General features: G+C 45.7%; 1 protein-coding gene and 1 pseudogene across 1 annotated transcript; one reads left to right on the forward strand and one right to left on the reverse strand.

The window, feature by feature from the left end:
- Positions 1-2,375: 2,375 nt before the first annotated feature.
- STEEP1 (STING1 ER exit protein 1) lies at positions 2,376-23,551 on the reverse strand. Its single transcript, XM_026478891.4, has 7 exons — positions 23,370-23,551; positions 20,625-20,742; positions 8,569-8,610; positions 6,073-6,211; positions 5,432-5,521; positions 4,747-4,839; positions 2,376-3,532 (listed from the first exon to the last, which is right to left on the reverse strand). The coding sequence occupies exons 1-7, from the start codon at positions 23,491-23,493 to the stop codon at positions 3,470-3,472; spliced, it is 669 nt and encodes a 222-aa protein (XP_026334676.1). The 5' UTR covers positions 23,494-23,551; the 3' UTR covers positions 2,376-3,469.
- Positions 2,874-2,989, forward strand: LOC113241292 (small nucleolar RNA U3; annotated as a pseudogene).
- Positions 23,552-23,639: the final 88 nt, after the last annotated feature.

Below are 23,639 nucleotides of genomic sequence, written 5' to 3' on the forward strand. Positions count from 1 at the left end.
CCAAATCCCATCACACTGGGAGTTAAGGCTTCAACACAGGAATTTTGGAGAGGACGCGATTCGGCCCATAGCATTATATAAGACGTTACTATTAGGGAACCCGAGTGGAGAGTATACAGGAACTCTCTGAACTCTCTCTGGAACTTTTCTGTGCATCTAAAATGATTCGAAGACCTTAAGATAAAAACTCAAGGTCACGGGCCCCTGGCTGGCTCAGTCGGTAGAGCATGCGACCCTTGATCTCAGGATTGTGAGTTCAAGCCCCACTTGGGCATGGAGCCTACTTAAAAAAAAAACAAAAACAAACTCAAGGTCAGAAGGGTTGAAGGTGAGAGGACTTGAGATCCCCAACCACAGGATCAGGCTGGTTCGGAAAGAAGACGGGTAGTGACAGGATGGCAATACCGGGAGAAAACAGGAAGATCAAGGTTGTATGACATGTAAGGTTTAGTTCACCACAAGTGATGTTTTTTGTTTTCCTGAAGGAATATCAGATACTAAAAGCTCAAGTGTAATGGACTGTGCTTTGTTAGAACAGAGTTAAAAAATGGAGTAGCCGGGGACGCCTGGGTGGCTCAGTGGGTGAAGCGTCTGCCTGCAGCTCAGCTCAGGATCCCAGGGTCCTGGGATCGGGTCCTGCATCCCGGCTCCTTGCTCAGCAGGGAGCCTGCTTCTCCCTCTGCCTGCCGCTCCCCCTGCTTGCGCTCTTTCTCTGACAAATAATAAAATCTTTTTTAAAATCTTAAAAAAAAAAACAACACAACAGAGTAGTCAGAGAGGCAAAGCAGCAGCAGAATAAAACATCAAGGAAATTAAAAAGGGAAGCTTTTTCCTTAAGAGAGGGAGGTGGTCCATAGTGATAATCAGGATCGCAAAATGGTGGAGACGAGCTAGTTTTTAAAAAGCTTTTCAATTTCTCTTATGCAATAGAATTACACTTCCAAATGTAACCAATTATTCCCGTGGAAACATTTCACAACATTTTACTATTTTAGTACAGTTGACAATGTGCACAAACACACACAAAAGAAAACAGAGTAAGACTCTCCAAAATTGCAATATGGCTCTTAATACCAACAGGAAAACACTGTATTTGCTGCTAAAATCCTACAAGGAAATAAAGAGACTAGAGAAACGATGGCATATCATTTTAGTAAGTATTTCAATACGAAAGAAGCAAACGTTAAGGAGCACATGTTTATTTGGTGCTAATGCCATCATGATTTGCAGTCCTAAAGATGAAGCAAACTGCGTAATTTGAACCAGATGTTAAAATGGTTTAGGGTTAGCATCTAAGGACACATATTTCAGAAAAATATGTGGAAAGGTGACGACAGATTTGCTACAGGGAGTTCTCTATGTAAGTGTCTTTATATCGCATTTTACTTGGTTTCTCAAAATGAAATTGCTATCTGTTCTCAATAATAGATTTAAAAAAAAATCCCACAGGAGAAACATTTCAGCCTAGTTTGATAGTCAGATTTCTGGCTTTAGCACTTCCTGGCTATGGGATCTTGGGAAACTCATGCTCTCGGAGCCTCGGATACTCGTTTGAGAAATGAGAATGAGAACACTTAGACCTATCTCATAGGACTGTCGTCTGGTTTAGATTAGGATAATACCCATAAAGTGCTTTCCATGGCACGTGACACATCGTAAAAGTGCCCATTAAAGAGCATTATCCTCATTGGTAAACGTAAGTACTAATAAAATAACCACCCTTCAAATCTAAAAACAAACAAAACCGGTTTAGTGAAGTCAGAGCACGAGAGTAGCAATGTTAGGAGGCTGGGATCAAGGAGCACAAGTCTGGATGTCAGACGTGGTGGATGTGGCAGCCGGGCCGCGGTCCTGGGAGTTGGTGGCTAAAGTGACGTGCAGGGGAAGGTCACTGTTTGGAGGTGAGGTCAAGGCCCTGTGAGATTATGGGTGGCCACCCACATGCTGGGGAGGTATCTTTCAGAAGGACGACAGGAAATGAGGTGGAGAGGAAGACTCAGCTGCAAAGACCTCACTGGATGCAGGAGAATAACTTGGAAAGATGGTAACACAGCCCCACCCGGCTCTCCCAGGACCCCAGACGCCCCTCTTTCTCCCAGTTCTTGCTAGCTCACATCTACCCCCCTACTCCAACCTACTTTGCCTTCCAAATAAGGAAGGCAGGAAAAAAGCAAAGAAAAATGCCCTATTATTTCCCAACAGTACCTCACATACATGTCTTGAGTGACTGCTAAGTGCAACCCACCGTAGAGAGTACGGGGAGCTTAAAATCCTCGTCCGGCCCCGACGGCTTGTAATACAGGTGAACAGATAAAAACACATACGTAACACTCCACACTGCTATCACTGAAACAGCGTGACATTAAATATTTACCTTTTTTTTTATTTTTAAAGATTTTATTTATGTGAGAGAGAGCGCGTGCATGAGAGAGAAAGAGAGAGAGCAAGAGCTGGGGGAGAGGGAGAGGGAGAGGCAGACTCCCCGCTGACCAGGGAGCCCGACACGGGGCTCGATCCTCAGGATCACGACTGAGCCACCCCGGCGCCCCTCAATATTTAAATAGACAACACTCCTCTACAAATAGCAAATGTGAACCGCAAGCTAGCCAACAGATACTTCTGTCTTGTCTCAGTATCATTTCTTACTCTGTGTCTCCCTCCCACACCCACATGCGGACGCAGTGCTCTTCTCAGCTGCCCGACGGGACGACGGGACGGTAGCTACCTTGGGTTGCTCACTGAGACCCCATTTTCATGTAGATCTGGGCTACCCTACCCGCCCCCCTCACTCTAATCTGGCTGTTCCTTCTTTAAGTACAAAGTCCGATCAAGAATAATTCACCTGTAGCTTCACCATTTGAAGGAAAGGAAGCAAGACTATACTTTCACGGATCATTTCTGTAGTTTGTCACCGGGGAAGTTTCTCTGAACGTGAAGCTTTTAAAGGAAGCTGTATGTAGGTTCTGGCTTTTCACTGATTTTTTTCTGACAGTAGACAGTTTTAAACCATAGCCAATCCCTGCCTAAGAATAGAGTCACTTAAAAGAATCAGAGCTGCTGGAACTTTAAATATAATCTATGCCACTTTTTCTATGACACATCATGATACTTTTTCAAAAATCTATAAACATTAACTTTGAAGAAGGAATAAGAACAGCTACTTTAGAAACGAGACACACTCGAGCACTGATGTGTTCACAGAGTTTCCACACAGCTGAAGAAGTTTACATCAAATGGACAAAAAATAGTACAGAAGACCTATATACGGAAAGATTCAGAAAACCCATCTCTAGAAAGCAGGGCAGATGGACTCAAAGACCTCACCGAAAGTAGGAGGAATCAATGAGAAGCAATGGAAAGCCTTCTGCTGGGGCAAAAAGGTGGCCACAGTCCATGGAGTCAAGAGACCGTTCTTTTTCCTCCTCATGTAAACGCTTGCCTCAGGTCTGGGTTGAGAGAAGGGTCCTGATCACTTGAACTGGTTGTCAATCAAGGTCCCCTTCATCTTTGCTTTCTTGGCTTCCAGTTCAGCCTGAAAAGGAAGAAAAGTATATGCCCTGATACGTGCCATGAAATTCTTCCTTTCCTTCCTTCTTCTAACTGCCCAAACACTATCCTTTCATGTTCATTTAGTACAGAAACTAGAACAGTGGTTGGCAAATTGTTATGAATCTCTAGCAACCGATTTCCGAACTTTCTGATATTCTGGTGCACACAGAAAACGACGGTGTCTGCATGGTTAAGAGGCCGCGGTCAGAGGTGATCAGTGCAGGGCTCCTACAGCCCCAGGCCCCTCAAAGCGCCAAGGGAATCAATACTGTGGTATATCAGTATCCTATGCCTGGCAGAACAGGAAAAGAAACACTGTTCTCGAACGGTGTTACTTCAGGTTGTGCAGTCCAGGAACAAGGTTTGTTGCTGGTTCATGCAAGATACGTATGAAAATCGAGAGTTAGCATTTCGAAACTTACATAGTAATTTGGCAGAGTGATAACAAAATAAAATAATTTAATAAAAGCACTTGAGGCAAATGCATTTCTATGGCATTTTGTAAATTACAAATCTGTTCTTGACAAACTGGAGATTTAAAAAAAGAAGCAAGCCCTGGTCCCTCCCTTTGGCAAATGGGATAGGCACGGCTCTACACCATGACGGCGATGGTAATGCCGCTCCCAAGACCCACCACCTTTGTCACCAGAGAATCCTCTACGGTCACGCGAATGGACCGGCACACCCTCTGATGAGGCACCAAGGCCGTGCTGGACGATTCTAAAGAAACAGCGTAAGTACATTATTATCAAGAAGACACAGCTTGCAGGCGCCGTCAAACAGAAGTGTGCCCGCGCTACGATGAGCCATGAGCCGAGGTTAACATGAAAGTGGGGGCGGCCCCGGGGCTTTAGGAAGCAACCAGGCCCCCGTCCTGGTGCTGCTGATGTAGCCCTGCTGTACGCCCTCACATCCTGGGAGCACGTCCACGAACCTGACCTTGACCTCGACCTCCTGACCCAGGACCCCGGGTAGCAGGTTCAAGTACCATTCTGGTCAGGGCTGGCTGACAAGTACTCTAACTTCAGGCCTGGAGCCCGCGGTCACTAGAGCACGGTATACGGACCGTTACAGCCCAGGGGTAGACACCTAGCTGCCAACTACGCCAGGAAGCCTCGCACAGACTTCCTGCAGGATCTCCCTGACTGCTGGAGGGTGTCTCAGACCGAGAAACCCTTGCCGCCCCGGGCCGCTCACCAGCTCCTGCAGCCGCCTCTTGCTCATGCCTTTGCGCTCCAGCTGCTTTTCAATCACTTTGGCGTTCTGTGCGTACGAGTCGGCGACTTCTCTCTGAGGGAAGAAAAGCAGCCCCCGTAACCCAGCAGTACCAGTGAGTCAGAGAGACTTCAAGTAGCAATTCATACAATGCAGGTCTCAAAATCATTCCTGAAATGGGACTCTGTTCCCTCTGAACGCATCAGCTTCTCAGTAATCCAGCAGAGCTCAGGTCTTGGCTGACCATTTGAAAAATAACAGATAACATCTCTCTGTGAACCCCATTACACTGAAGTACCATAAAGGTAATCGCCACTACTGCCCAGGACAGCCTCATGAACCACTCGAGCCGGACTGGACAGGACCTGAAACTGCGGAGTCCGATAGGTTTTAAGCTGAAGAGGGATGAGAATCACCCCCTGAAAGCAACTCAAAACACAGTATGAAAATGCCACCTATCTCGTCCAACTCCCTGCTTCTCATTTTACAGATGTCCTTGGGATCCAGGGAAACAGGAACCGGCCCGGTGTCTAGTTTCTTACTAGCAGAGCAAGGCCTAGGAGCAAAGGTTCGAATTATTCCGCTACTCGAATGCGCTGGTTCTAGAGTCCCCGCTCCTTCCGGGCCCACCCCACAAGCCAGCTCCCTCGAGAGCAGAAGCACTCACAGCCTCGATCTCCTCTTCCTCTTCATCAATGGTAGACACGGTGACAGAGCTGAACTTGCCCATGTCTTTCGTCCGTTTGGTCATCATCACCTGGGGCCACAGGAGAAATCAGTCTCGTGCACTGCAAGAGGCTCTGTGAGCCGCACGCGTGTGTCCACATGCGTGTGCGCGTGTGTGCGCGCGTGCGCCCATGCCCGACTGCAGCGGGAGGCGGCTGCGGGGGCGGGGAGGACACACCTCTTTGGGACAGACTGGCCTATCTGAAAGTGCCAGTGGGTTTTTTCTCTATCTGGAGTCTATTTTTCTAACATTTGCCATCCAGGCTTTTAAAAGTATATTCAAAACTGAGCCTGCTTCCTTTCGTTTTAACTGTCCACACTGAAAAAAGACAACATTTCAAAGGAAATCGATGTGAATCAAAACTATGCCATTTCTAACTTAGCTCCTGGGACAGCCATAGGAAAGAAAAAAGAACACATGATAGGTGTTACGTGTAACATCTGCTTACACATAAAAATGGCATCCTCTTAACAAAGAATGCATCCAGAAGGGGCGCGTCCTCATTAGAAGCCGCTTTAAAGATGGAGGGCGAGCCACAGATTCGGAGCCACATTAACCAGTCTGTCCCCTTCAATCATTACCTTCTTAGGAGGCTCTTGTTTCTGGGTATAGATATTCGTTTTGCCGAAACCCTGGCCGAACTTGACTACTGCTCCATCCACGATGAAGGTCACGGGGGCGTTCTTGGGCTGGGACTGATAGAAGAGCGGCAGTCCACACCTGCAAACAGCAGAGTCGACCTCTGGGAAGCTCGGCATCCAAATCCCCAAAACACCGATTCACGAAGCGTGCTCAGACGCGGGAACAGTTTTGTTTGTGGCATAAACTAGGGATTCACTCCTTCCAGTGTCTCCCAAAACTACTTCATAAGAATCACTGAGGAATCGCTTTAACAAGTAAGAATTTGTTATAATTGCTGCTCGGATTCCCAGGTCCTACCTTCCGAAGATCCTGATTCAGCACATCTGGGAGCTGAGGCCTGGGAATCTGTCACTTTCCTCAGCATCCCAAGTGATTATCGCTGGACAAGTTTGGGAAATGCTGGCTCCTGCTACTGTTTGCTTTCCAGTAAAAGCTGCTGCCATTCTGGGGCGCCTGGCTGGCTTGGTTGGGAGAGCATGCGATTCTGGATCATGGGATTGTGAGTTCAAGCCCCACACTGGGTGGAAAGATGACTTAAAAAAATAAACAACAATTTTAAAATAATAAAAGTTTCTAACAATACATATATTAAAAAAAAAAAACACTGGGGTACCCGGGTGGTGCCTCCAACTCTTGGTTTCAGCTCAGGTCACGACCTCAGGGCCGTGGGATTGGGCCCCGCGTTGGGCTCTGCACTCAGCGAGGAGTCTGCTTGGGTTCCCTTCTCTTTCTCTCTAATAAACAGGTATATCTTTAGGGGGAAGAAAAAACTGCTGCCATACTTTCAAGAAGTCTGGGTACCCAGCGTGGGGGTTTTGTCTAGTTTTGTTTGGGTTTTCGTAGTGTCGAGGGGGAGTGTTCTACTGCAGCGGCTGGCAAAGCGCTCTGGAGTAATCGTCACGCTTGCTTTGGTTGGTCAGTTTTATTGCACTTTTTCAGCTACATCAAGTAGACTCATAAGACATGATAAAATGGGGGGGCGCTTGGCTGGCTCAGTCGGTGGAGTGTGGACCCCTGACCTTGGGGTGTTGTGAGTTTGAGCCCCACGGGGGGTGCAGGCATTACTTAAAAATCAAATCTTAGGGGTACCTGTGTGGCACAGCGGTTAAGCGTCTGCCTTCGGCTCAGGGCGTGATCCCAGCGTTATGGGATCGAGCCCCACATCAGGCTCCTCCGCTATGAGCCTGCTTCTTCCTCTCCCACTCCCCCTGCTTGTGTTCCCTCTCTCGCTGGCTGTCTCTCTCTCTGTCAAATAAATAAATAAAATCTTTAAAAAACAATCAAATCTTAAAAAAAAAAGAGAGAGACATAGAAGAAAGTTAACGACTCCAGTGTGGCTGGGAACTCAAATGCCTTCTTAGCTATTTCCGTGCCTTGATTCTCCTCGCCTGAGTCTTCTGAGAGCCGAGATGTAACTGTCGTGCCATCAACAAGATGAAACTCACTGTAGTTTAGTACTCTCACTACTAACGGCCTAAAGCTGGAAATGGATATATAGCTTTAAAGAACAGTGTCTAAAGTTCTTGGGTCTGTGGGCCTACAAGAGGCTTTATAAATGAGTCTGGATTACATTACGCTATATTCCATTTACTGTATGACCCAGCAATTCCACTCCAAGACAAAACACATGTCCCCACCAAGATTTATACTAGAATGGTCAGAATAGCTTTATTCAGAACAGTCAAAACCGTTAGCAACTCAAAATGCATTTCGAGGGGTGAGGAGGGAAACTGGCACCATGAATACGACTCAGCCATAAAGAGGAACAAACTATCGATAAACCTAACAACTTGGCTGAAACCCAGAAGCGTTATGCGGAAAGAGAGCAAACTAAAAGCTACGTACTGTATGTAGCAGAACACACGTCGTAGAATTCAGATCACTGTTTTAGAAAAGGCGAAACTGTAGCTGGAGCAGGCGGACCAGCGGCTGAGGGGGTGGGGGGTAATTTGGGGGCTGACCGCAAAGGGCCCAGGGGGGCCGGGGGATGTCCTGCATCGGGGCAGCGCTGCTGTTACAGGGACCTCTCACACTGTATGCTTGGTGGGCAAATTGGGGGGGCGCCTGGCTGGCTCGGTCAGTACAGCATGTGACAGCTGGTCTTGGGGTCGTGAGCTCAAGCCCTACAAGTGGGCGTAGAGAGTCCACAAGAAAAAAGAAGGGCAAATGTTATCATATATAAATTACATCTCTACTTTAAAAATGATACTATGTTAAAAAAAAAAAAAACCTTTTCTGTGACCAGCTGGTCAGAGATGTGACTTCGACTAGTCTGTCCGAGGAGCATACTGGTGTTTGTGTAGTTGAAGTCTGAAGGCAGCTAGGATTATAAGGATAAAGACACACCAGAAACTGTATCCACGTAATTCTTTTCCGAATACATTATTGCCTCTTCTTTCTTATGCTTGGACAAACGCACGCTGTTAAATACTTACTTTGCACACTTCTTCCTGTACTGTCGTTCAATGCCTTCAGGCCTGTGCAGAAAATGGAATTTAAAAAAAAAAAGATATGAACAAATCTCATAACCTACCCACCTCACTACCTCATTTCTTCAAATGCTAAAAGGGCCTTTCGAAAGTTTTCATTTCCTAGATGAACCGGTTAGTTAAACCTGTATTAATTTTAAAACATTCCTGCCTCCCCCACCCATTTCCTGAGCCCCTAATGCGGGTCAGGTATCTCCCTGACACGGGTGGGGAGGAGCGGGAGCTACAGGCACCGCGGCGGGCAGGGTCATGGTGATAACAATAACAACAACAGTAATAATACCAGCAAGCACGCGGGCCCTGTGCTCAGGCACACGGGGATTAAGTCCTTTGAGCCTTACAGCAACCCGGAGAGGTAGTTCCTACCACCATTCACATTTTACAGACGAAGGCTCCTAAGCACAGGCCACATGATTTGCCCCAGGTCAGAGGCAGGAGGCAGAACAGGCTGAATTCAAGCCCAGGCCACCACGCCCAAGAGCCCACAAGACCGCCACCCACCCAGATGCTTAACAAAAACCTGGGACTCATCCTTGATTCTTCTCTTTCCCTTACCACACCTAGTCCATTAGCAAATCCTCTGGATTTTATCTCCAAAAAAAGATCTTGAACCTGCCTGCTTTGCTCTACCTTCCGGCCACCATCCTAGCCCCGGCCACCAGCAGCTCTTCCTCGGGCGACTGTCATCGCTTCCGGACTGGTCTCCTCACGTCCCCTCCCCTCGTTTGTTTCCATTTTTTAATAGGCAATATGCACACATGGTATATACAAGAGTACAAAGAAAAGTAAAATATCCTCCCCGCCCACCCTTCACCCACCCAGTTCTCTTCCTTGGGGGCAAATATTGTTTCTGGTTTCTTCTGTTCCTCCTAGAGATAGTTGATGATAAAAGCAAAGAATCCTTATTGATATATAAAGAAAACATATTTTATTTTCCTTTTTAGACAAACGCAGCATACCTTACACTGTTCTCTACTTCTTTGTTTGCTTAAAAATGTGTCCTGGTTAGAAAATACGTATGTGACCCTTCCTTACCAATTGACAAAGACGTGCCTCATTCTTCATAAGGGCTGCACTGTATTCTTTTGTGTGGATAAACCGAAATGTCTTTTACCTGTTGGATAAATTCCCAGAAGTGTATCCACTTTAAATTCTGATAAATACTGCCAAATTACTCTCTAGGAAGTTGAACCAGTTTATGTTCCCACCACCAATGTGACAGTTCCTGTTTCTCTCCAATTTCACCAACACAATATGTTATTAAATTGCACAAGTGCCAATCTGGCACGTGAAAACTGTGCTCTCATAATTTGCATTTCCTTTTTTAAAGAGTGAAGTTAGGCATCTTTTCATATATTTAATAGGCATTTGTGGTTTCTTTTTTTGGCTGAACTGTCAGTTCATATCTTTTGCCTACTGAGTTGTCTTTTTCTTTTCTATTAAGGAGACTTGCAAATGTTGATGGGCCTTGTAAATATTTCTTCCCCAGTACGATGTCTGTCTTTGGCTCCCCCCGATGTGGAAATTTCAGATTTCTGTGCAGTCAAATCAACAGAATGTGTGTACGCGTATGCACGCACGCATGCGTGCGTGTGGTATGCAGTTAGGCCTTCCCCATTCTAAATTCATACCTAACATACAAACTTTAACTGCTATTCTAGAATCTGCTTCCACGACTGTTTCATTCCAAATCATTCTTTAAACAGCGGCAAGAGTGGCTTCCTAAGACACCTAGAATAAAATCCAGCCTCCTTACCGTGACCTCCTAGGCACCAACTGAGCGCATAACCGGCCCCGTCTCATCCCACAGATGCCCGCCCTCCCTCCCTACGAACTAGCCACACCAGCCTTCTGTTCTTTGAGCAAACAAGTGCTTTCCCACCTCGGACCTTTCACACACACTCCTCTCTGCCTGGAATGCTCTTCTCACTGCTTTCCCATTCTCATTTTCGGGGTCTCAGCCACCTTTTCAAAGAGGTTTTCATGAGCTTCTCTGTATGAGCCCTTTGTTTCATTCACAGAACTTCCCATAATCATACTGACTTCATTTTTCTGTCATCCCACTAGACTGTAAGGTCCATGAGATCAGAGATTAACAGAGACCATGCCTGTCTGATCCTCTATCCCCAGAGGCGAGCAACAAAACAGACATGCAATAAACCCTGGCTGAAAGAATTCTTTTAAGAATTCGGTTGAGTGAGGAAAATTATAATCATGGAGGTTAAGTTCTTAAATGAAGAAATGTATACCATGTAATGGGAACGCAGAGGTGGGAGCACCAAGTCTGTCTGAGGCAGTCATGGAAGGCTTCAGGAGGAGGTGACTGAAAGCCAACAGTCCTGATAGAAAGTAGTATGTCAAGCAGTGGGAATACCGCATGCAAAGCCAAAACCGCACAGCATACTCAGGGAATTACAAATAGTCTAATGTTAGTAGGACTTTAAAAAATCAAGAGTACTACTGGTCTGACAGAAAAAGATTTGTAAGATTATACTATGAATGACCGTATGGCAACAATTTAGATAGTCGAGATGAAATGGGCAAACTCCTAGAACAACAGAATAACACAAACTACCAAAAGTCACTGGAAAAGAAACAGAAAATCTGAATAGACTATTCCGCGCAAAGACATTTAATTAGTAATCAAAAACCTTCACACGGAGAAGAGCCCAGAACAAGTGGCTTCACTGGTGAACTCTACTAAGAGTTCAAAGAAGAATTAGTACCAATGCTTCACGAACGTTTCAAAAGAGGAGGAAACATTTCCTAGCTCATAGTGTGAAGCCAGTATCACCCCGATACCAAAACCAAACAAAGGCACAACAACAACAAACTGGAGATCAATCTTGCTTAAGAATACACAGGCAAAACCAAACACTACTAGCAAAGTGAACCCCGCAGCATATAAAAAAGATTATACAACATGACCAAGTGGAATCTATCCCAAGATGCGAGATTGGTGCAACATATAAAAAAATTAATAAAAGCAAGACAACACAGTAACAGAAGAGAAAAAAACACATGATCATCTCAACAGACACTGAAGAAAAGCACTTGACAAAATTCAAAACTCTTTTAATATACTAGAAATAGAAGGGAACTTTCTCCACCTGATAAAGGGCATCTATGAAAAACCCACAGTTACTAAGTTACCTAACAGTTACATAAACTAATATCATAATGGTGAAAGACTGAAAGCTTTTCTCCTAAGATCAGGAACAAGACAAGGATGCTTACTCTCAACACTTCTACTCAACATCGTATGAGAAGTTCTAGCCAGGGCAACTAGGCAAGAAAAAGAAATAAAAAGCATCCAGATTGGAAGGGAAAAAGGAAAACCATCTCTACTCGTAGATGACACGATCTTACATATAGAAACCCTAAAGAATGCACAAACATATACATAATTAGAGCTAATAAACAAGTTTTGCAAGGTTGCAGGTTACATGATCAATATATAAAAATTAATGGTAGTCCTATATAGTAAAAATGAACAATAAAAAATAAAGTTAAGAAAACTATTCCAGGGGCGCCTGGGTGGCACAGCGGTTGGGCGTCTGCCTTCGGCTCAGGGCGTGATCCCGGCGTTACGGGATCGAGCCCCACATCGGGCTCTTCCGCTATGAGTCTGTTTCTTCTTCTCCCACTCCCCCTGCTTGTGTTCCCTCTCTCTCTGGCTGTCTCTATCTCTGTCGAATAAATGAATAAAATCTTTAAAAAAAAAAAAGAAAAGAAAAGAAAACAATTCCAGTTACAATAGCATCAAAAAGAATAAAGTACTTAGGAAAAATTTAACCAAATAAGTGCAAGAGTTGTGCACTGAAAACTACAAAACATTGCTGAGAGAAATTAAAGAACACCTACATAAATGGAGTAAATCCCGTATTCGTGGACTGAAGACTTAACATTATTAAGATGGTAATACTCCCTAGGGGCGCCTGGGTGGTGCAGTCGTTAAGCGTCTGCCTTCAGCTCAGGGCGTGATCCTGGAGTTCTGGGGTCGAGCCCCACGTCAGGCTCTTCCGCTGGGAGCCTGCTTCTTCCTCTCCCACTCCCCCTGCTTGTTTTCCCTCTCTCACTGGCTCTCTCTCTGTCAAATGAATAAATAAGATCTTTTTAAAAAAATTTTTAAAAAAAGATGGTAATACTCCCTAAATGAATCTACAGCTTCAACACAATCCCTATCAAAATCAGAGCTGGCTTTTTGCAGAAATTGACAAGCTGATCCTAAAATTCACAAGGAATTGAAAGGAATCTAGAATAGCCAAAACAATCTTGAAAAAGAACAAAGTTGGAGGATTCATATTTGCTGATTTCAAAACCACAAAGGCCACAGTAATCAAGACAGGGTGGTACTGGCATAAACACAGATCAATGGAATGGAACTGAGAGTCCACAATAAACCCATACATATATGGCTAATTGATTTTTGACAAGGGTACCAAGACCATTCAAAGGAGAAAGAACAGACTTTCAATAAATGGTACCAGGATAACTGGATAGCCACATGTACAAGGATGAATTTATTAGATTCTTACCTGACGCCATCTAAAAAAATTAACTCAAAAAAATTTAACTCAAAATGGATGAAAGGCTTACACCTAAGAGCTAACACTATTAAACTCTTAGAAGAAAATGTAGGCATATACCTTCAAGACCTTGAATTAGGCAATGGTTTCTTAGATAAGGCTCCTAAAGCACAAGCAAAGAAAAAAAATAAATGGGACTTGATTAAATTAAAAGCTTTTACGCTTCTAAGAATATCATCAAGAGAGTGAAAAGGCAATCCACAGAATGGGAGAAAATACTTGCACATCATATATCTGATAGAGGGTTAGTACCCATACTATATAAATTCCTAGGACTCAACAATTAAAAAGACAAATACACCAATTAAAAAATGGGCAAAGAATTTGAATAGACATTTCTCCAAAGAAGATACACAAATGGCCAAAAGGTACACGAGAGGATGCTCAACATCATTAGCCAGCAGAGAGACGCAAATCGAAACCACACCAGGACAGCTATAATCTAAGAGACAGCCCATAGCAAACACTGGTGAGAATGTGGAGAAAGTGCAACTCTCATACATTACTGATGAGAATGCAACCTCTTTTGAAGATACTATACCAGTTCCTCAAAAGGTTAAACATAGAATTATCATATGACCCAGCAATTCGTTAAGTATACACCCATGAGAACCAAAAACATGTTCACATAAAATCTTCTACACACGTTCACACGTTTACAGCAATATTACCCATAATAGTAAAAAAAAAAAAAAAAGGAAACAGCCCAAATGCCCAGCAGCTGATGAACAGATAAACATATGGTATACCCATACAATGGAACATCATCAGCCACAAAAAAGAATAATGAGTCGTTCTACATTATGGATGAACCCTGAAAACATGCTAAATGAAAGATACAAGAAACAAAAAGCTACAATATTTATGGTTCCTTTTTAGTCAAGTGTCTAGAATAGGCGAATCCATAAGGACACAAAGTAGATTAATGGTTGCCAGGGGCTGTGGGAGAAGGAAATGGGGAATGACTACTAACAGGTACAAGGTTTGTTTTGGGGGTGTGTGAAAATGCTCTGGACTTGGTGATGACAGTTGCACAACCTCGTGAATATACTAAAACCACTGAATTGTACACTGTAAAATGGTGAGTTTTATGATACATGACTTACCCCTCAATTCAAAATACTACATCTCTGAGGGTGGAGGTGAGGTGTTAGGACTTTTTTAAAAAACTCCCCCAGATGGTGCTAACACAGCCGGGGTTGAGAGTCACTTCACAAAGGTGCATATGAACAAGAGTAGAATTGCACAGGAATAAATGAGATGCGTCTTTACTATACTCGATAATGCCGAAGTGCCTTCCAAAGTCATTATAACTATTTACGGTCCTTCTGGTACCGCAGAGACTCCTGGATGCTCTTTGACAACACATGGGTATTAGTTAAGGGATAAGGAAACTGGGGCCCAAAAAGGTTAAGTGAGTTGTTCGAAGTCACAAAGTGGTCCTGCTCCACCATGTTTAACACCCCGCCTCTCCGCGTACAAGTGCTGCTTATGTCCAATGTGCACCATGGGACTAGGGCCCTAGCAATAGTTCTTGCTAGGTTCCGTGTCACTCCTGGTTTCTACCGGGACTCTAAATTCACCCTCAGCCTGAAGGGCGACATCCACCATACAACTGACTTCTAGAATCCTGGAGTCAGCCAATCTCATAGGCCTGAGCTTTGAAAACACAGGATTTCAAAAAAAAGGGGACTATATATTTCTCAACGAGTTAATCTTCAAATACCAATGCCAAAGGGGATTTTGTCGAGTTTATAACAATTTATCTATTCTAACTATGTGCCAAGAGTCAGGCAAGACGTACTAAGGGTTTTGGAAGTATAAGGCAGGATTCTTGCTCTCAAAAAGTTCATGTAAGTGAGACAAGATATTTTTTTTAAGGATTTTATTTATTTATTTGACAGAGAGAGAGACAGCCAGCAAGAGAGGGAACACAGGCAAGGGCAGTGGGACAGGAAGAAGCAGGCTCCCAGCGGAGGAGCCTGATGTGGGGCTCGATCCCAGAACTCTGGGATCAGGCCCTGAGCCCAAGGCAGACACTTAACGACTGAGCCACCCAGGCGCCCCGAGACAAGATATTTAACTGGTATAAGGAAGTGATGAGCTAGATATCTGCACTAACTGACCTTGGTTTTCTATCCTACCCTTAATCTCTAGGATTATGTGAAGGAGGGAAGGCCAAGAACAAAACATTCTCCCTGGTTGTGGCAGTTTCTCAGATGGCCCCCAATAATTCTTGCACCCTGGTATTGACACCCTGTATAGTCCCCTCCCAAAACGAATAGGGCTGACCCATAATACCAAGAGGGCACTGTAGAAATAATGGTGCGTAACTACTGAGTCTTGGTCATAAAAGATGCTGTGGTTTCCACCTTGCTCTCTGTTGAATTACTCACGCCGTGGGAGGCCAGCTGCCACAACACAAGGATATTCAAGCAGCCCTACGGAAGATCCTTGCGGTGAGGAACTACGGTTAGCACTCAGCTGCCAACCACATGAGTGAGCCACCTTGGAGGTGGAACCCCCAGCCCTAATCAAGACTTCAAATGACCGCACCCATGATCGACCTCTTAACCACGGCCTCAGGAAGACATGGGAACCACCCAGCTAAACTGCTGTTGAATTCCTGACCCACGGAAACTGTATGAGATGACAAATGTTATTTTTTTTAAAAATCAAGGGGCACTTGGCTGGCTCAGTTGGTAGAGCATGAGACTCTTGATCTCAGGGTTATGAGTTCAAGCCCCACACTGGGCATAGAGCTTACTTAGAAAAAGAAAAGAAAAAAAAATCAAGGAGTACCAGGAGACAAGGATGAACAGGCAGGCCAAGGCGAGACCACAGAAAGCCTTCGGGCTTCAATTTTACCCCGCTAACCATGATTTCTAAAACTGTACTCCACCATGACCCCTAAATGAAACTGGAGAGGGGAAGGGGAGGAGTCTTAATGGGTTGGGCTCAACTCTTCCCCAGTCACAGCAGCTTCCTGCTTATTTATACTTCTGGACAAGCATTTCATTTGAAGAAAGGATTCATTGTCTAAAAAATGTTTGAAAAGGACTGCTGTAGGTGATGAAGAGGCACTGAAAGATTTGAAGCAGGAGACTGATGTCATGTGCATTTGAGACCACTCAGGCAGTAGACAGCAGACTGGAGGAGAAAATGAGAGGCAAAAAGACCAGATAAGAGGCTACTTCAACAGCTCAAGCAAGCGATGGTAGGTACTGGAAAGATGGCACTGCGGTAGGGCTAAACAGGAGGAGGCAACCACGAGAGATTAGAAAGTAGAGTCAACAGGACATGGTGAGCGACTGGATGTGTGCAGGGGTGGTGGGGGTTGGGGATGGATGAGACAAAGGGAGGACTGGCTTGCAGATTCCGGCTTGGGCTACTGCATGAACGGGGGTGTCATCATAGGAGGAAGGGAAGGAAGGAACTGTGTTTGGCTGATAGAGACCTGCCTGCAATGGCTTCAACACAATGGTTTGTTCTTCTGTAAAAGATATCCGAAGAGGGGCACCTGGGTGGCTCAGTCGGTTAAGCGTCCGACTCTTCATTTCGGCTCAGGTCATGATCTCAGGGTCGTGAGATCAAGCCCCACATCGGGCTGCATGCTGGGCATGGAGCCTGCTTGGGACTCCCCCTCTCTCTCTCCCTCTGCCCCTGCCCCCCACTCTCTCTCCCTCTCTTAAAAAAAAAAGTGGTTCATGGCAGTGACCGGGACCCAAGGACAGTAGTGGTGAAAGCTCTGCAAGTCCTGTGGCCTCTCCTTCCTGGTCCCAGGATGGCTGCTGGTGCTCCAATTACCATGTCCATTTCCCCAAAAAGCAGGGAGGAATAAGAATAGAAGAGTAAAAAGGCCTTTCTTTGGAAGCCCCACCCAACAACTTCTACTTCTATCCCCTTTACTTGGCAAAGTGAAGTCACATTCAGGATCGCAGGGGTTGTTTGGTGGGGCGGGGGCGCTGGAATATACACCGTAACTTTGCAGGTGCCCTTATATAGGCAGGTATAAGAGAAGACTGTCATAGTGGTGCCGGGTCAGTCCATCTGCAGTGTTTCCTTATTAGAGAAACGATGAGTTTGGCCTTAGTTATGTCGGATCGGAGATCGAATCAGGTGAAGAGGCAGAGCAGGCAGTTAGGTAAACAGTTCTGGGTACAGGAGAGAAGTGTAGGCAGGTCTAGATTTCGTGAGTCATCAGCGTGTAAGTGTAATGGATGCCATGAAAGGTCATGAGAACGTCCAAGGAGAGTACAGAGAGGGGATAAGACCAAGGTCAGAGCCCTGGGGAATACCAACATTTAAAGGGCAGGAGGCAGAAGAATCCAGAAGACTGAGAATGCCAAAGAAGCAGGAGAATCTCAAGAGCAGCTTCACAGAAATCAAGGAAGGAGAGCATCAAGGGAGGCAGGGTCAACAGAGAGACAGACAGAAAAGCACTGGATGTGCAATGGTGGGACTGGTGGATGGGAAAGGGGGCCCGGGGAACAATAGTGTCAAAAGAGAGGAACTTTAGAATGGAAGACTCGGAGGTGGACCGCGATAGACTCCAGGGCATATGTACTCTTTTTTTTTTTTTTTTCCTTAAAGTAGACTCCACACGTGGAGCCCAACATAGGGTTCGAACTCACGGCCCTGAGACCAAGACCTGAGCCAAGATCAAGAGCCGGATGCTCAACCGGCAGAGCCCTCACATGACCCTGGGCTCCAGGGCATATGGTGGGCAGACTGCACGTGTTCAGCAACCAATGCTCTCACACACAGCTGGCTCAGGAGGGAGAGCAAGCCGAGATGTCCCCTTGGCCAGCAAGGGAGCAAGCTAGAGTGGGCCACTGGACAGACTGCTCATGATTACAGCAGGAACTACGTCAACTGGGGGAAAGGTTACCCTGCCTTGTTGGTAAACTCAGAACTCTCTGGCCCAACAGAGTCATTTGGCCAGAGGCCACGAGCCTGGGCAATACCTGGCCCTAAGGCTAGGTCCCAAAGCTGGCTCACTTCCAGGACGAGGCTGGTTTGATTCTGGGGTTTCTACTTCAGCCTAAGGCCACGCCGTTTTCTGGCCTAGAGGTGAGGGCGTCTGCCTTTTAGTGCCATGGGGGCCTGTGGCCTGGCTGTGTTGTTAAATCAGTTTCTGTATTAACTGAATGACATACATCCGTTCAATATATAGTACTACTGTTATACATTATTATATGTAATTATGATATATATAATGAATACATCATAAGTATCTTAGTGATCTTAAAGTCACTCAGTTGGCAATTTTCTTTTTTTAAAAAAGATTTTCTTTATTTGAGAGAGAGCGAGCGAGCGAGCTCAAGCAGGGGGAGCGGCAGAGGGAAAGGGAGAAGCAGACTCCCCGCTGAGCAGGGATCCTGATGCGAGGCTCGATCCCCGGACCCCAGGATCATGACCTGAACTGAAGGCAGACGCTTAACTGACTGAGCCACCCAGGCGCCACTCAGTTGGCAATTTTCAAAATCAGAAAACTACATAGGGGTTAATGGAGGGAGAAAAAGCACAAGACAACGGATTAGCTTTAGATAGGGCATCTCGTCAACCTTCCTATTTACCATAATGGAGTGTTTTCCCCATGTTTCCCGAAGGGCATTCCCTTGTAGATTTCATCAGTTTTATAATCTGGTTGTATTACTGGCCTCAAGTTGTATCTTGTATAAAACCAATTTCCTCTTCAGCTGCACTATTCTAGAAGCCCAGTTGTCATAATGGTGCTCGAGGCCTGATTTGCTATTGAATGTCACCTAGCGGTACTTCTTTTCATTAGTGTGGGCTGACAACAGTTTGGTTTCTTAAATTAACATAGCAAGACATCAGCCTGTCGCTTTTCCCAGCTCAACACTAGAATACAAGCTCCATACAGGCAGGGTTCTTTGCTTGTTTACTGGTTGTAGTGGGTTGGATGGTATCCCTTAAAAAGTCACGTCCTTCTAGGAACCTCAGAATGTGACCTTATTTGGAAAGAGGGTCGTGGCAGATATAATTAGTTACAGTGAGGTCATGTAGATGACTAGAATGTGCCCTTAATCCAATGTGACCTGTGTCCCTATAAAAAGAAAAGAAGAAGAACAGAGACAGAGACACAGGGAGAAGGCCATGTGATGGTACAGAGACAGAAGTGCGGCATCTACAAGCCAAGAAATGCCAAGGATTGCCGGCAGCCACCGGAAGCTGGGTGGGGGCCGAGGAAGGATCCTCCCCTGAAACCTTGAGAGACACCATGGCTCTGCCAACAGCTTCATTTCAGACTTGTAGCCTCCAGAAATGTGAGACAATCTCTGTGGCTTTAAGCCCCCTAGTTGGCGGTACTTTGTTGCAGGAGCCCCAGCAAATAAATACACTGGCATGCCGCAGGCTTCTAGGGCAGAACGCAGCACAGAGCAGGAGCTCAGGAAATGAAATGTGTGTGAAGGAACGTCTGGACTTTTTAACTGCCTGCAGCTGACCGCTCTGGGGCCTCAGGCACCTGTTGTGACCACCCTGGCAGACGCACGCACTCCCTGATACTCTCTTCTCCCATTTGCTACATCGCCAGGTTCCACTTATTTTGTCTGCTTTTTAAATGTCAATGTTCCCCAGGATTATATCTTCGGTCCTGTCTCTTCTTGCTCCACACTCCGTGTCATGTTAGCCCTTCCCAGCTTTCAATTCCTTATCTCAACCAAGGACTCCCAAATCTCAAACAGATCTAACCATGTCACTCCCCTGCTTAAAAGAGAGAGAGATGGCTCCTGCTGCCAGGTAAGGTCCAAACCTGTCTACTTCACGAACCTCTTCCTGTAAAGTCACCCGGGCCATCTGAAGTTCCCACGCACACCATAGTGCTCCTTTCCATGCTTCCATGTCCCCTCCCCCCGGGATGCTCCTCAGCCCCCTCAGCTCCTCGGTGAAATCCTAGTTCAAGGCCAAACACAAATGTCATCATCTTTTGGTGCCTTTCCTGACCACCACTCAGGAGAATGACCCACCCCCATCCATTTTCCCATAGCTTTTGGCTCACCACACCGGCATTTTATCCTATCACAGTAGATAGCCAGTTCTCCCACTGAGCCGTGGGCTCTTTCATGGTCACCTCCACAGAGCCAGTCCCCAGCTTGGTGCCTGGCACATGGCACGCTCCAAGACATCACAGGTTAAATGAACTCATTCTCCTTGCAAAAAAAACAAATTACAGCTATCAAATTGGCAACAGAATCACGTCTCAGCAGCATTTCAACAAAGAACAGCAAGGGTCTTGCTGCATTAGCAGAAGTTAGAAAGCTAACATAAATGTCAAAGTACTGGGCCCATAAGGATGACCTGCTCAGCACTAGATGGGGTCCTTATATTCCTCAGAACCAGACTGAAACACAACAAGGAAAGCCTAGACAGACAGCATCAACCTCTTACCTCCGAAGATACATGGTCTCCTCGTCTTCCGTGTTACAAAACTTGTGGGCGTGTTTGGCAGCATCGATCACGCGGGACCGATCCCGGGGCCTCATGGGCAATTTCTCTAACTGACAGTCTGAAGAAATGGAATAAGATTCGGTCACTAGAGCCCCTGAAAAATAGCCTGGGGCAATCACAAGTGTTCAGTGGGGGCCCTTAGCACTGTAATGTTTTACTATAATTACTATGCTTATGGAAGCCTATTATTGAATTCCCCAACTGAAAATGACTTGGTGTCTGAAGATCTGGAGCTCTGTTACCATCTTGGTGATCTTTGGCAAATTACTTCCTCTTGGGTTTTTTTTCCTTATTTGAAGGACAAGTAGATGTCAATATCTCAAAAGTCCCTCCCAGCATGGCAAGTTTGCTATGAATGTTTCTGTGATCATGGTACACTTGGTTCGTGTTCTAACGCATGAGAATCAGACGAGACAGTCAAGCCTCCCAAAATGCCTATGAGGAAAGCATTGGGAAAAGTGGTTAAGTGCTCAGAAAAAGAGAGAGAGAGGGTCGCTGCTATGCTACACGTGGTAAGCAAATGACCCAACCAGCTCCAGGAGTGTCAATCTGAAAACAATGAAAACATACAGGAAATAAATGAGGTGCAGTTAAAAACCAGATGGAAATTGATATCATGCAAATGAAGTACCTAACGGGTCACAGGGAAGTCAAGTGATCACAGTGCCTGGAGATGAATGGAGGAAGGGGCGGGGGAGTTAAAGAGAGCACCAGGCAGTTTGCGTGTTCATTAATCTCCACAATGACCTGCTGGAGCAGACATTTTGTATTCCTAGTTTAGAAATGAGGGAATTGAGGCTTACAAAGGGCAAGAGACTTGCCACGCATTTACTAAAAGGGAGAACAAGAATTCAGATTCAACTCTAGGGGATCAAAAGAGAACTCATTTATACAACAAAGATTCGAGGGCTCTCCATGTACCAGGCGCCGTTCAAACACTGCCGGGGATTCAGCAAAGGACAAAGCAGAGTCCCTGCCCTGATGAAGTTTACACTCTAGTGGAAGAGGCAGAAAATTTAAAAGAATTATATAATATGACCTTGAATAATGACAAGTGCTAATCGAAAAAAAATTAGCAGGATATTAAGAGGATGGACAGTGATCTCAGATAGTGATAAGTGCTACCAAGAAAAATCACGGAGGGTAAGAGGACAAAGAGTAACAAGGGTGTCATTTTAGATAGTCAGGGAAGAGTTTTCTAAGGAAGGGATATTTCAGCAGAGACCTGAATGAAATAAGGAAGCACCAAGGGAAGAGGGTTCCAAGCAGGGAAAACCGCAATCCCAAAGGCCCTGGGGCAGGACATTTTGATATGATGAAGAAAAATCAAGAAGGCTACTGTAGCTGGAGTACAGCTAGCCAGGGGAAGAGTGTTAGGAGATGAAGTCCGAGAAGTGGCTGAGGATCTGATCCTGCAGGGTCTAGGTACGGACTTTGGTTTTACTCTCGGTTTTACAGGAAAACACCAGTTTGGAACAGAACTCTGGTTGCTGTGCAGAAAGCAGACCACTGGAGACAAAGAGTGGAGAGTAAGAGGCTGTGGCAATTCCAGGTGAGGGATGATGGTGGCTTGGACTAGCGTGGCAGAAATGCAAGTGGTAAAAAGTAGTAGGGATTCTGGATAGATTTTCGAGGAAGTACTGGCAGAATGTGTCGATGGATTGGATAGGTGTAAGGGAGGGGAAAAAGAAGTGATGACTGATTCTGAGATTCTGGGTGAACAGTGCGGACTACACTAGGGTGGAACAGTGGAGAGCAGGAAGTAGGGGATCATGAAGTCGATTTGAACATGATCGTTTTGAGAGACCCCTCTGACATCCAAGTGGAGACAGGGAACAGGCAGCTGGAGTTGGAGGGGAAGCGTAGGTTAAAGATGAACATTTGGGAGGCATCGGCATGTAAATGGTAGTTAAAGCTTGGGAATGGTTGTGGTCACTTAGGAAGTGAGTACAAATTGAGAACAGGTGAGAGGACCCTAGGGCCTTGAAGTGCCTAAAAATCGGAGTCAGAAAAGGAGCCAGACACTGGGGAGGGGCAAAATCAAGGTAGGAGAACAATCAGGAGACTGTGGGGTCTTGGAAGCAACTGAAAAAAAGTGTTTTAAGAAGGATGGAATCATCATCTTTGTCAAATGACACTGAGGTGAGGACTAAACTGAGCATTGATAACTGACCACTGGGACTACTAGCAGGTTCAGTTATTGACCTTGACAAATATGGTTTAGATGGTGAGGTGGGAAGAGAAGTCTGGCTGAAGTGAGGATGCAGCGACAGGCAATATAAGCAACTCTTTTTGGAAGTTTTGCTATAAAAGCAGCAAAGAAATGGGGTTACAGCTGGAAGAGAACGTAGGATCAAGGGAACGTTTTATTCTCGTTTAAGAGATACGACAGCATTCTAGTATGCAGCAGAAAGGTTACAAAGTTTCTAGAGGCGGAGTGAGAGGAAAGGGAATAAACAGTTTATTTTTTCCGAAGGAGGAATTTAGTTTTGAGGGCAGCCTAGATACACTCACAAGGTTACACAGAAAAGCTGCCCTGCAGTGGGGCATGGAAGCATCAGCATGGAGCAGAAAAGCCCACCAATCTTCAGAGACGCGCCCCCCAGTTCACAGCCAGAGGCAATCCGCCCTCGAGACCCCGAAGTTTCGCTTCTTGCGGACGCCCTCCGGTTCCCGACTACTCACCCAGCACCAGCACCATCTGGCCACACAAACAGTAGTAGACGTGCAGGGGCTTCTCGCCGTCGTCATACTCCTCCCGATCCCGGGTGTCGGAGCACACTACCGACCGCGACACTACTTTAGGCATCCTTCACAGAAGCAGCCCGAAAACCCTGCGCCAAAAACAAGGGTCGCGCAGAAATGACGTCACAGACGGGCGTCGAGCCTGTTCCCAGCCGCAACGCTGGTCACGTGTCAGTAGCAGTCCTGTGGACTTCCGGGCCGTTCCATTGG

Source organism: Ursus arctos, chromosome X (assembly GCF_023065955.2).
Source record: "Ursus arctos isolate Adak ecotype North America chromosome X, UrsArc2.0, whole genome shotgun sequence".
Classification (NCBI taxonomy): domain Eukaryota; kingdom Metazoa; phylum Chordata; class Mammalia; order Carnivora; family Ursidae; genus Ursus; species Ursus arctos.